General features: G+C 44.2%; 1 protein-coding gene across 1 annotated transcript in view; it reads right to left on the bottom strand.

Moving 5' to 3' along the window:
• Window positions 1–985: 985 nt before the first annotated feature.
• abca5 (ATP-binding cassette, sub-family A (ABC1), member 5) overlaps window positions 986–12,208 on the bottom strand; it is a 38,382-nt gene continuing 27,159 nt past the window's right edge. The window contains exons 20-38 of the mRNA XM_056297223.1: window positions 11,186–11,313; window positions 10,773–10,910; window positions 10,543–10,656; window positions 10,134–10,304; window positions 8,907–9,020; window positions 8,167–8,304; window positions 7,827–7,895; window positions 7,623–7,714; window positions 7,223–7,346; window positions 5,957–6,074; window positions 5,313–5,404; window positions 4,754–4,929; window positions 3,876–3,951; window positions 3,106–3,200; window positions 2,808–2,927; window positions 2,047–2,199; window positions 1,822–1,901; window positions 1,646–1,701; window positions 986–1,493 (exon numbers count right to left, since the gene is read on the bottom strand). Of these exons, the coding sequence (XP_056153198.1) occupies window positions 1,353–1,493; window positions 1,646–1,701; window positions 1,822–1,901; window positions 2,047–2,199; window positions 2,808–2,927; window positions 3,106–3,200; window positions 3,876–3,951; window positions 4,754–4,929; window positions 5,313–5,404; window positions 5,957–6,074; window positions 7,223–7,346; window positions 7,623–7,714; window positions 7,827–7,895; window positions 8,167–8,304; window positions 8,907–9,020; window positions 10,134–10,304; window positions 10,543–10,656; window positions 10,773–10,910; window positions 11,186–11,313 (2,195 nt within the window). The 3' untranslated portion in view covers window positions 986–1,352. The remainder of the gene's footprint in view (window positions 1,494–1,645; window positions 1,702–1,821; window positions 1,902–2,046; window positions 2,200–2,807; window positions 2,928–3,105; window positions 3,201–3,875; window positions 3,952–4,753; window positions 4,930–5,312; window positions 5,405–5,956; window positions 6,075–7,222; window positions 7,347–7,622; window positions 7,715–7,826; window positions 7,896–8,166; window positions 8,305–8,906; window positions 9,021–10,133; window positions 10,305–10,542; window positions 10,657–10,772; window positions 10,911–11,185; window positions 11,314–12,208) is intronic.

The following is a 12,208-nucleotide window of genomic DNA, read 5'->3' as shown; positions in this document are numbered from 1 at the left end:
TCCTGCGTTACTAACCCTCCCTCTTCAGAGGCCCCAACTTACATTCAAAATTGGAAAGACAGGTAAAAACCCCAATAAAACCAGGCTAGGAAACGATTTAAAAAAAAAAAAAAAATCTCTTTCTGCTCACATTTCATTTGAGTTTCGTGTCTACAATGAATTCTCTACGAGGACGGTGTGCTACATGTACTGGTGTGCATATTCTATACGGCGTTCTCTGGGCCACTCTTCTCTGAAACCTATGACCCTGTGGAGAGCAGCGCCACAGAGCAGTGAGAACGCCGTCAATCCCAAAATCCATCCAAATATTTATCTTCCGTCTTTTAAAAATCATCCCAAATTCATCCTATGTGTGCATGCGGAGGTACTAAATGAAAAAGAGAGACGCTCCATAGAGGTGTACGTGGGATCAGGACGTTAAGCTCTGCATGCTGGTGTATAAACTGCGGAGAAGAGACTGTCCTTCTACTCTGCAGAAAATCAGTAGAAATCGCTCCACTCGACAAAAGGAGGTGTACATCTACAGCGAGCAGTAAGGACCGTCTTCGAGCCGCTGTGGAGCGGCAGCCTCTTTACTGCACTAAACAAAAAGGCATCTTCCTCTTTCTGCAACAAACAGTAAACATTTCATCTTTCCTTGTCCTGTTACTTATAAATGACCTCAATAATAGAACTTTTATGCAAACTAATCATACACATGCTACCCACACTTAAAAAAAAAAAGACAAAAAGACTGTCAAATAGTGTGACAGAGTGTGTGGTTCAGTCATGTGCTGCTTTGGTACTATTGAGTATTGATAGCAGTACTGCTAGTCTTCAAAAAACACATTGTAGTTTCACAAACACAATGGACGAAGAGTTGAGGACAAGACCAAACACACTGTACTACTAGTGTTACCACCTCCCAATAAGGAGAATGGATGGACATTAGAAAGCATAATAGTCATATATATTAATAGAATTTCATATATATTTTGATATACCGACTCCCTGTGAAGATTAAAAAAAAAAGCTATCACAAAGAGGAGTAGACGTCGCATCAGTGTGTCTTCGAGGAAGACTGCAGACTCTTCGGTCAGTACTAGTCGGAAAACACACGAAGCACCAGTGAACGAGGGTTACAAGTGCGCGCACCCTGACCTCGCAGAAAGGAGGCCATGACACCCCATTCCCACACACAGTTAGTCCCAGTGTAGTGTGTGTCCTTCCCCCTCCAGGGTCCTGCCCATAATACAGTTCCATAGGTTTGGGAGTGGTGGCCGTGTGTGGCGTGAGCGAGTGCTGGCATGTGCCCCCCAAGCGGCTGTGCCCGATGGGTCGACATCGGCCCCCTGCCCCTCTTCGGATGGTGTTCAAAGCTGGTGAACAATGCTATCTGTGTGATTGACAGACACAGGGGCATCCTGACGCAACCTCTGCCACTGGAAGGTGGTGCTGAGGGAGCCCACCTCCTCCTCTTCGTTCTCCTGCTCCTTGGCAAACTCCATGAACACCTGTGAGGAAAGAGGAGGCAGACGGGGGGGGGGGTAAGGCAAGCAAGAGGAGGGATTCAGTGAGCAGAGGAAGTAACAAATGCCAAAAACGAAATAAAGAGCAACTGGTGGATAAACCGACAGAAATCATCCCAAATAACGATGTTACTAACCTGCTCTAGTGTGGACTGGGAGAAGTTGTACTCTTCAAAATTAAAGGTTTGCTTTGCTGGGGGTAGAGAGAGACGAAGAAAAGCTATTAAGAGCAAGAAGTCAAAGAATATATGTATATGTAAATATATATGAACCATGGTGAGTGTGTGTACATCCAAGACCAGAAGCAACTCACCATTCTCTAACTGAGAGAACGACTTGGCCAGTGACTTGACATCCTCCATGGGGATCTTGTAAACCATCAGCGTGGCAAAGCTGCAAGACAGCACCAACAAACATTAGCAACTCAATTAGCAAGTTTGTTTTTACACACACACACACACACACACACACACACACACACACACACACACACACACACACACACACACACACACACACACACACAGTTCCATCTCACCTCTCTTGTCTTGTAGCATGAGGAAAAATTCGTAGGATTTCCTTGTGCAGCAGTGCCACCTGCTGGAGCCCCGTTAGCTCCTCTCTGAGCTTCACCTCCAAGCTGTAGCCTCGGCCATACTTCCCTTTCAAGTGCTGGATGGAACCAATACATCTGAAAGGGGGATGCAGAGTGACCACTTTAAAACAGAGTACTCATAAAAGAACTTCACAAGATGGTTGTGAGACCAGCTATGTTGTATGGTTTGGAGACAGTAGCACTGACGAAAAGACAGGAGGCGGAGCTGGAGGTAGCAGAGCTGAAGATGCTAAGATTTTCAATGGGAGTGATGACGAAGGACAGGATTAGGAGCGATTATATTAGAGGGACAGCTCAGGTTGGACGGTTTGAGATGGCTTGGACATGTGTGGAGGAGACATGCTTGGGTATACTGGGAGAAGGATGCTGAATATGGAGCTGCCAGGGAAGAGGAAAAGAGGAAGGCCAAAGGGGAGGTTATGGATGTGGTGAGGGAGGACATGCAGAGGTGGCTGCTGTGACAGAGGAAGATGCAGAAGACAGGGAGAGATGGAACGGATGATCCACTGTGGCGACCCCTAATGGGAGCAGCCGAAAGTAGTAGTAGTAGTAGTAGTAGTAGTAGTAGCAGTAGTAGTAGCAGTGGTAGAATAAAAGAACTGGGGAAAAAATTGTTACAGTTCAACTAACAAAATAACGCAGAAGTGTGTGTCCCATATTTGTGATCTGGTGCAAACACAAACCTTAGCTGGCCAGACACCATAATAGCCACACGGTCACACACGGCCTCAGCTTCTTCCATGTAGTGTGTGGTCAGGATGGCCCCCCGCTGTCGATTCTTGAATGCAGCACGAATTGCCCTCCTAGATGAGGGAAACATTGTCATGTCAGGGAGCTATTCAAATTCAACAGCAGTGGTGGGGTGTGCTCATAAAGGAGACCATCAACTTAAAGGCATGGGCCTCCATCAAAGCCAGTCACGGTACAGCTGAAGTGTCTTTAACTAAGTTGTATAAATACACCGGTTAAATATTCTCTCACCACATGCGTTGTTTAGACTTGGGATCCATCCCTGTGGAGGGCTCATCCAGCAAGACAATTTGAGGGTTCCCAAGCATACTCAGAGCAAAGCACAACTGGAAATAGATGAGAGAATGACAAAAAAAAAGAGGCTTGTCATTCCCAGAGCATTTACTGCAACAAACAGTTTAGCTACGTGTCTGTGAATGTTCTCATTCATCCAGGTCATGGTTATGCAAAGGAATTGAATAAAGTGCAACTGGACTTGGTATATATCCGTGAAGACGTTTCACCTCTCATCCAAGAGGCTTCATTAGTTCGTGCCTTTCTGACTAGACCAAGCTAGTCTGACTGGCTGGTGATGAAACTCAGATGTTTATCCTCTTTGGAGTCGTTATCAGAGCTATTGATGTCCATGGCCCTTTGTGTTCCGATGTTTAGCAACGCCCGTCGTTATCAGAGGTATTGATATGCGTGGCTCTTTTGTGTTCCGATGTTTAGCCACGCCCGTCGTTATCAGTTATCAGTTTCATCACCAGCCAGTCAGACTAGCTTGGTCTAGTCAGAAAGGCATGAACTGATGAAGCCTCTTGGATGAGAGGCGAAACATCTTCACGGATATATACCAAGTCCAGTTGCACTTGATTCAATTCCTTTGGAGTTTAGCTACGTGTGTTTGCACTTGGAAATCTTGGTTGGATACGAAAAATCAACGGTTTATTCAGAATTGCTTTCTTGAATTTCAAATATTAAGGCCAGCTGTGGTGTTAAACTAAAGATTTTCTTCTCACCTTTCTCTTGAGTCCTGCAGACAGGTGTTTAGCTTGCTTGTTCAAGTGGTCCTTAAGCTCTAGAGCATTGACAATACTGAGGAAGAAAAACACAACATATGCTGTTAGGGAGTACCGCATGAATTACAAATCACAAAGAAAGTCATGTTAATGCCCCCCGCTCACCGCTCATCTCATCCAGTCCTCCATCTTGTCTGTGGAAGCTGATTTGGGCTTATGGGCTTTGTTTTTACTTTTCCCCCTTTTTCTCCCCAATTGTACTTGGCCAATTATCCCACTCTTCCGAGCCGTCCCAGTCGCTTCTCCACCCCCTCTGCCAAGCCGGGGAGGGCTGCAGACTACCACATGCCTCCTCCCATACATGTGGAGTCGCCAGCCGCTTCTTTTCATCTGACAGTGGGGAGTTTCGCCAGGGGAATGTAGCACGTGGAAGGATCACACTACTCCCCCCCCCAGTTCCCCCTCCCCCCAAACAGGCGCCCCGACCGACCAAAGGAGGCGTTAGTGCAGTGACCAGGACACATCCACAATCTGGCTTCCCACCCACAGACACGGCCAATTGTGTCTGTAGGGACGCCTGACAAAGCCGGAGGTAACACGAGGATTTGAACCGGAGATGCCCGTGTTGGTAGGCAACGGAATAGACCGCTACGCTACCCGCACGCCCATCATGTTAACATTTCTGACTGTGGTTTAACATAGACAAACAGACTTCAATCAAGACAACTTGTCACTGGTTTGAAGTGCTATCTATCTTGTACTCTAATTTACCTAGTCCTTCTAAAAAAAAAAAAGAAAAAAGAAAGGCACTGGTGAAATTATCAGTGTCTACGTCTTGCGCACCAATTCTTTGAAAGGACTCTAAGCTGAAAGCTTACCGTTTGATGATACCTGGAACATCTTGTCCTCGGAGGCCCTTGATGGCAGCATAGATCTCTAGGTGTTCCTGCAGGGTGATCCTGGGCCACAGTGGGTTGACCTGTGGGCAGTAGCCCACGTGCTCCAGCGAGGTTTCTGTCGGATGGTACTCGGTGCTATAGTCTCCCATCAGCACCTAGGGAGAGAAAAAAATGTGAGAATATTAACACTGCTCACCCCTGACTACATCCTCACATTTCCCCATGGAGGGCTGGGAGAAACATACATTATGTCTCTTTACTGAGGTATTTAATAAAATACACAGACTGAATGCCCAAAGGCAACATAACTAGTGTTCTTAAATGCTGTTTTTTCTCTGTTCTTTTTTTTTTTAGGGTTTCCATATGTCCAGGTTGAGCCATTGATATGGGAAGATTGCAACAATCATTAATTGTTAATAATTACGTATTGCAGGGGGATTAAATTATAATTTAACCCCCTGCAAAACGTCCCATGAATGAATGTCATAAGAAGGGACCAGCTACCCCTACAGCAAAGTAAATATGGGCGCTCTTATACCTGACCAGCAGTGGGGTCTGTATCACCAGCCAACATATGCATGATGGTGCTCTTCCCTGCTCCGTTAGGGCCCAACAGGCCAAGAACCTCACCTGGAAAAAACAATAGACAACTTTAGTTTTTCTACATGGAGATGACCAAGGTTCCTCTGATGCAATCTCACAAAAATAAATAAAAAAATGAATAAATAAATGATATAGCCTTACTATAACCATGATATAACATAATATGACATGATATAACATGATATCATAACATGATATAAGGTGAATCGGCCATACTAAATTGTCCCTAGGTGTGAATGTGTCGGCCCTGTGACGGACTGGCGGCCTGCACAGGGTGTCTCCCCGCCTGCCACCCAATGACTGCTGGGATAGGCTCCAGCATCCTGTGACCCAAATTCAGATAAGCAGCTTGGATAATGGATGGATAAATAATACGGCCACAGAAAACCAATTACAGCTAAATTCAGGCCAATTATAAATATAACATGTTACAAAAATTTGATTGTGAGAACCATCCTGACAAAATGAAAAGTAAACGCTGAGATCTGGCAGTAAAGTAAACTAACGGCAGGACTTAAGGGGAAATTCTTGAGGAAATCAGCGCTCCAGTTTTTTCTTTGATAAACAGGCGGCCCTTACCTTTGCGAACACAGAAGGAGATGTTTTTTGTGGCCACCTTCCTCCTCTTGTTGAGAGAAAAGCCTTCTCTTCTGCCCATGTACTGCTTCCTAAGATTACTCACCACCACCGCCGGTTTCTAAATGGAGAGCAAAAAGTGAAGAGGGGCAAAATTATCTCACATGCAGTTAATGCTTTGTGATGACCCCAGGCTAAAAACCTACCATCAGGCTCCCCGCTCTCTAAAGAGAAATAGTTTACCGGGATTTTTCAAGGTAATTTCCCCTGACTTTTGATGGATATACACAGTAGCATACCGTGGGGTTTCCATCAGGGCCTTCAGTAATGAACGGCCCCCCCCCCACCACACATTTCTCATATGGGTGTTGATACAGCCAACACAGCCACATACAAAATAAACCATCACACGCTATATGCACTACTGGATGAACATTAACAAGACAGCTGATCTTCAACAACCACAACGCACACACCACTGTGCACTATAGCAGCTATTGCAGCATCACCATCAGATCTTCCTTTATGTCACCAGAATGCACATGCACACCACATGGCACAAAAACAACTAGACACAGCAGATCTCCACCGGGCGTGAGATCTCCCCTTCTCCGGTGCTCCGACTTGGCAACAAACCACCCCTTTATTTCACCTACCGGTAGAAGGGGCCCTTATGTGTTTAAACGCTGCAATTTTCATGATATAAATTTAATGTAGTCAAATGACTTTCATTCATTCTAAAGCAATGAAACAATGGTAAAATAACACAGCTCATGATAGGCACTGTTGCTGCCTGATCTAACATCAACCGTGTGCATGCGTGCAGCAACAGAGCAGCGTTGGTCAAGCGAGCTAGAGAGTGAATGAGCAGAGGGAGCAGTAATAGCAAGAATAAACATTTTCCAAAGGTTTTTAATCACCAGGACAGCTCGAATAAGTTGGGTACAATTGGCCAAGTACAAATGGGGGGGAAAGGGGAGGGGGATATTTGAGGGCATTAGATCAATTTTATTATTTTCAAGATGTTTTCCATGACTGGAAAACTAGTTCATAAATTTCCAGGTTTTCCTGGACGCCTGGGAACTCTGACAATGGATGGAGGCAGGACTTTCACATTCAAGTGCTCCAGCGCAACTTACTGAGGACAATGTTCAGAGTCTAGGACCTTAATTACATGAAAGAATAATGTGACAAATTAAAAAAAAAATGATGGAGCAGTTGGCTGTTCCAGAGACGGTGATGTCAACAGAGCTGACCATCAGCACCTACCTCCTCACAGGACTGGCAGTTGAGGGCCTCCCTCACCCGGGCCTTCTCCATCTGAACGTCCTCATCCTCATTTTGTCCTTCCTCTGGGTTCCTCTCCACTATGGGCTTAGCCTTAGATGTGATCCTTTGAAAATGAAAGGGAAAGCACCAGGGCTTGGGTCAGTTTGGCTCAATATTCATTCTGAGATGAGATGTTCTTATCATGGCTTTTCACAGCCAATCAAGTTTTTAATCTAAAACAACAAAACTTGCAACATCGTAGTCTCCATCATTACCGGAAAGAAAACCAGTTCAAATTTTACCATACTGGCAATACATCCGAAAAATAAACAGAACAAAGGTACCAGGGTGATGACTGAAGTGTCACCTCATTGTGATGGTGTATTATCTACGTGATCACCTGCAAAACTGGTCATTTTTCATGGTCCTCCCTCCGTAGTGGATCTCCAACCAGCGAAGCAGGAAAAGCAGCAGGATGCACTGAAGGTAAGGCTGAACAAAACAGATTCACACGATGGGCTCGACACACAACCGCGTTGCCATCATCTGCGATTTTCTTTATATCAGCGTTTCAGCCATGGTACTAAAAAATAGAACTACGTACAGTTACGATGGCGATTAGCAGGTTCTTCCACAAGAAGTTGTCCTCATAGAAAGACGGGAGGAAGGTGGCCTGCAAAAAAAAAACAAAAAAACAATTGTCTTAACCTCTTTTGACTGAAACCCCATCTTCAAACTTAGCAGGGCTGCAATTCTTACAAACAATTTAAGCACAATAAAGTGTTACATGAAAGCTAAAAAACTTTCCTCATGAAAATGTGCACCCTCACGATAAACCTAGAGAAAATAGAAAATAACAAAAAATAAGATATAAAAGAAATAAACAATATAAAAAAACAGCCAGCCAGCAGGCAATGGATCGGCTGCCTGTTCCGAGCTCCTACCTTAGTGATGCAGTTGAGGCAGCCCATTAGAGGGTATAGGGGGTTGAAGAAGCACAATGCGTTGTGCAGATCTCTGGTCAGACCGGGGTTGTCGTTTACAAATGACAGCTGAACCAGCGAGGCCGAAACCACACACAGCTAAAGACACAAGACACGTACGTGAGGTCAAAAAAAGTCCACATGAATGTGGTATGATGCTCTGATGAGCCAATATCTAAGCAATACAAGAGAAGAGGAGCAGTGAAGGTGCCGCAGTGGTGAAGAGTGATAACAATCACTGTAGCTGTCTGGATGCACACTCAATAAGCCAGGTAAGAAAATCAAAGGAGGAGGAATCGGTTCATCTGGATACAACGTGTACTGACAGAAATATCTGTCAGTTATTATCTGTCAATAAACGTTGTATCCAGATAAACTGATTCAACCTTCTTTGAATCACTGTAGCTATTACAGAAGTGTTGAACCATCACAGCAAAGATGATTGTCCCAATTAATGTGCGATATTGTGATTGTGATTATAAATGTAGATGACTGGAGGAATAAAATTACTTCCTTAGATTTTCTGCAAACCAAATGATTTTAACCGCAATGGAATCTTCTGGAGAAAGTGAAATAAAATGTTTCAACACCCCGAAAGTGTAAGCTAATGTATTGTTTCAAAATAAAACTGTCACATTTAATCATACACAATTAGTTGTGCAGGCCAATGAAACAATGCTACACAATACATCCCCTCTTACCATCATTGAGACAACGGAGAAGAAGTCCCTGTTGCTCTGGACGCGGGCGAAGCCAAAAGAAACAACGTAGGTGAAGAGAATCATTGCTGGGCCGAAGCCGACAGTACACAGGACCTGAGACAGCGGAAAAGAATGGTAAGACAGTGGCTCATACTGAGTGTCAAGGTGACCGTCACAAAACATTTCTTGTTAGAAGTTAAACGACTTGTTAGTGCTATCACTTCATTAGTTCTCCTCCTCATTCTTTTAATCTATGTCCTTTTATTAAAACTTTTTCGGTCAGTGACAGTTAAGGACTCTGATGCAGCCCGAGAAAACATTATACTTTGTGCCTTGCAATGTAATACTGGTTAACTGTGTTAAACAGTACTAGGTTATGGTACTAGTTATAGCTTAACTGTGTGCGCTGATGCTTGCTTTGGGTTAGCTCAGGGAGCTGCCCAATGACTTGTTCCAGTGGTTGGTCCTATGTTGTGAGCACCGCTATCCCTTTGTGGAGTGACTGAAGCGCAAGATGCCCTTTTCTGATGGTTTATTCAAAATTAGTTCATGGTGATGGGTCATTTCTCTAGGTGTTGACAGCAATATTTTTCATCATTTCAGATAATTCTCCATAAATCTCTGATACTTTTTTTTTTTTTTGGCTTTCCCCCCCTTTTTCTCCCCAATTGTATCTGGCCAATTACCCCACTCTTCCAAGCCATCCCGGTCACTCCACCCCCTCTGCCGATCCGGGGAGGGCTGCAGACTGCCACGTCTCCTCCGATACATGTGGAGTCACCAGCCGCTTCTTTTCACCTGACACTGAGGAGTGAGGAGTTTGCCAGGGGGACGTAGCACGTGGGAGGATCACGCTATTTCCCCCAGTTCCCCCTCAGCCCTGAACAGGCGCCCCGACTGACCAGAGGAGATGCTAGTGCAGCAACCAGGACACATACTCACATCTGGCTTCCCACCCACAGACACTGCCAACTGTGTCTGTAGGGACGCCCGACCAAACTGGAAGTAACACTGGGATTCAAACCGGCGATCCCCGTGTTGGTAGGCAACGGAATAGACTGCTACGCTACTCTCTTATACTTTATCCACACTTACCTTGCCCTGTCTCCTTTGCCCCAAAATAATGTTTATGCATCTTACAGCATGCTAGCTCACAAAATGGAGTATCCAAGCACCTGTGTGTTTGTTTGTGTGCATGTATGCCTGTATGCAAACAGCAGTACACACCACAGCTGTTAGGTTGCTAGAGGTGAGCAGGTTGTCGGTGTGGAAGGAGAAGAGGATGGTGGTCATGCAAGACAAGATGAGGTAGTAGAAGGGGACATCCACTGCTGCCTGGCCGCACCAGTAGGCTGAGGGCACCATGCCGGAGATACGCAGGGTGGAGCGACACTTGATCTAAGTGGGAGAGAAAAAAAAAGAATTGGTAAATACAAATGCACACAACATGAGTGAAGATGTATATATGCTTATGAGTACACATGTGCACAATACGTTAATCAGTACTGACTGAAATATTCAATAGGGTAAAATACATGACGCCTTCCTTCTTTATTAATAAATGTACATGGGAATAAAAGAAGATCCGATTCTGATAATATAATCCTCATCATCATCATCAGGGTTGAGTGTTTACCTCTCTATCTCGAGTGTGGTCCATTGCAAAGTAGGCTGGCATTCCTGCTGCCAGCATGCCTAGTATGATGGCCTCTATGTACACCAGGGCATAGGATGTGGCATCAGGGATTTGCTGAGGGATTGCCACAAAAGCAGCAGCATTAAATTGGCAGGATTCAAAAAAGAATTACCAAAAAGATTTTGTTGTTGTTGTGCATGTGTCTTATGAATGTGTTCTTGGACACTCACGTAGTCAAAAGGCTTAGCCCAGGTTCGGATCTGTCCAGTACCATTGAGACCTCTTAGAAGAGCATTGCTTAAAACACTGACAGCCATGGGCAAGGAGTGGACTGTGGTGCTATTGAACGCAACACTGTATTTGAAACCCTGTTAAAAGATGGTGCAAAAAACGGCAGCCTCTTTTACATGTCCTTGCAATAGATGAACAGTTGTTACAGTGAGTGCCCCTCTAAATAACAGCCTTTCAAATTAGGCCACTTGGTGCAGAGCAGTCCTCAAAAATAAGCACTCAATTTGGCACGTTACCCTGCAGGAATTATAGGCTGAGGAGGTGAACGGGATCTCAGACCACAATAAACACTTTGTCTCTGGCTTTATCTGGTACTTCCATATAAAATGAATCTCTTGAACATCCTACTGACCTTGGAGGATCCTGTTACATTGATGGCTGCACTGTGAGGAGCTGCTGCCATGTAGTCCATCTGCTTCATCATCTCCACTTTTATGTCCTGACTCTCCAGGTTGTGGATGAAGTCAGAGATATCAGAGCCTATCGAGAGAAGAAGAGCAGACTACAAAATGTGTAGAAGTAGTCATAACAAAATATAATGAGCTCAAAAAAATTAAGATCAAATTTACAATAGGGGAGGAAAAAATATACAAAGTGGATCACAATAGAAATGTAAAAAAAATTTTTTTTACCACAAGGACAATTAGTCAGCAAATTACACAAGGAAACACACACACACACACACACGTGCACACAAGCACACACACGCACACCAGACCACACCAGCATATGCACTGCATATGTGCTCATTGCTACTATATCTAATATTTATTAGCAACATAAATAAGATGTTAATTCAAAGCTGATCCAACAAAGATCTGACATGTGTAATCAAGACGTCACTAGGAACCTCAAGGCACGACAGAGTTTTCGTAGTGCAAAAAAATAGGGAACTGCAATCAAGAGATCATGTAACATAGGGTCGCAGTATTGGTGGTGTCTGGTATTACTACTGGGCCCTTGCTTGCTCATTTAGACACCATTAAACTGATCACTCAATCACAGACTGCCCCTTCACTATTGAAAATACACACTTAAGCTGTTCATTATGGCTACTGTTACCAACTGCATAATTGGCCATTTGCACACATTTACCATTTACGGTACCACGTCATATGTCACCGTATTATTGTGCATTGTCTACTGTAGCACACTGTCCAACAAGTACATTCAACGTCTGCACTGACTGTTTTTGCACATGTATCCTGTTCTTGCACTTTGATTTCTCTAAGTACTTCCATTTCCTACTTGTGTGTTGAGTCAGCAAAACAAACATTTCATTATGGAATTAGTTTCATATATGATAAATAAACTTGAAACTGCAACTATTGCACAGCTAATGCCTAGAGGCAAAGTGTCACTTGTAGTATTTCAT

This window comes from Lampris incognitus, chromosome 17 (assembly GCF_029633865.1).
Source record: "Lampris incognitus isolate fLamInc1 chromosome 17, fLamInc1.hap2, whole genome shotgun sequence".
Taxonomy (NCBI): domain Eukaryota; kingdom Metazoa; phylum Chordata; class Actinopteri; order Lampriformes; family Lampridae; genus Lampris; species Lampris incognitus.
Note: the sequence above shows the minus strand (reverse complement) of the source record. Positions and strands in the feature narration are given on the sequence as shown.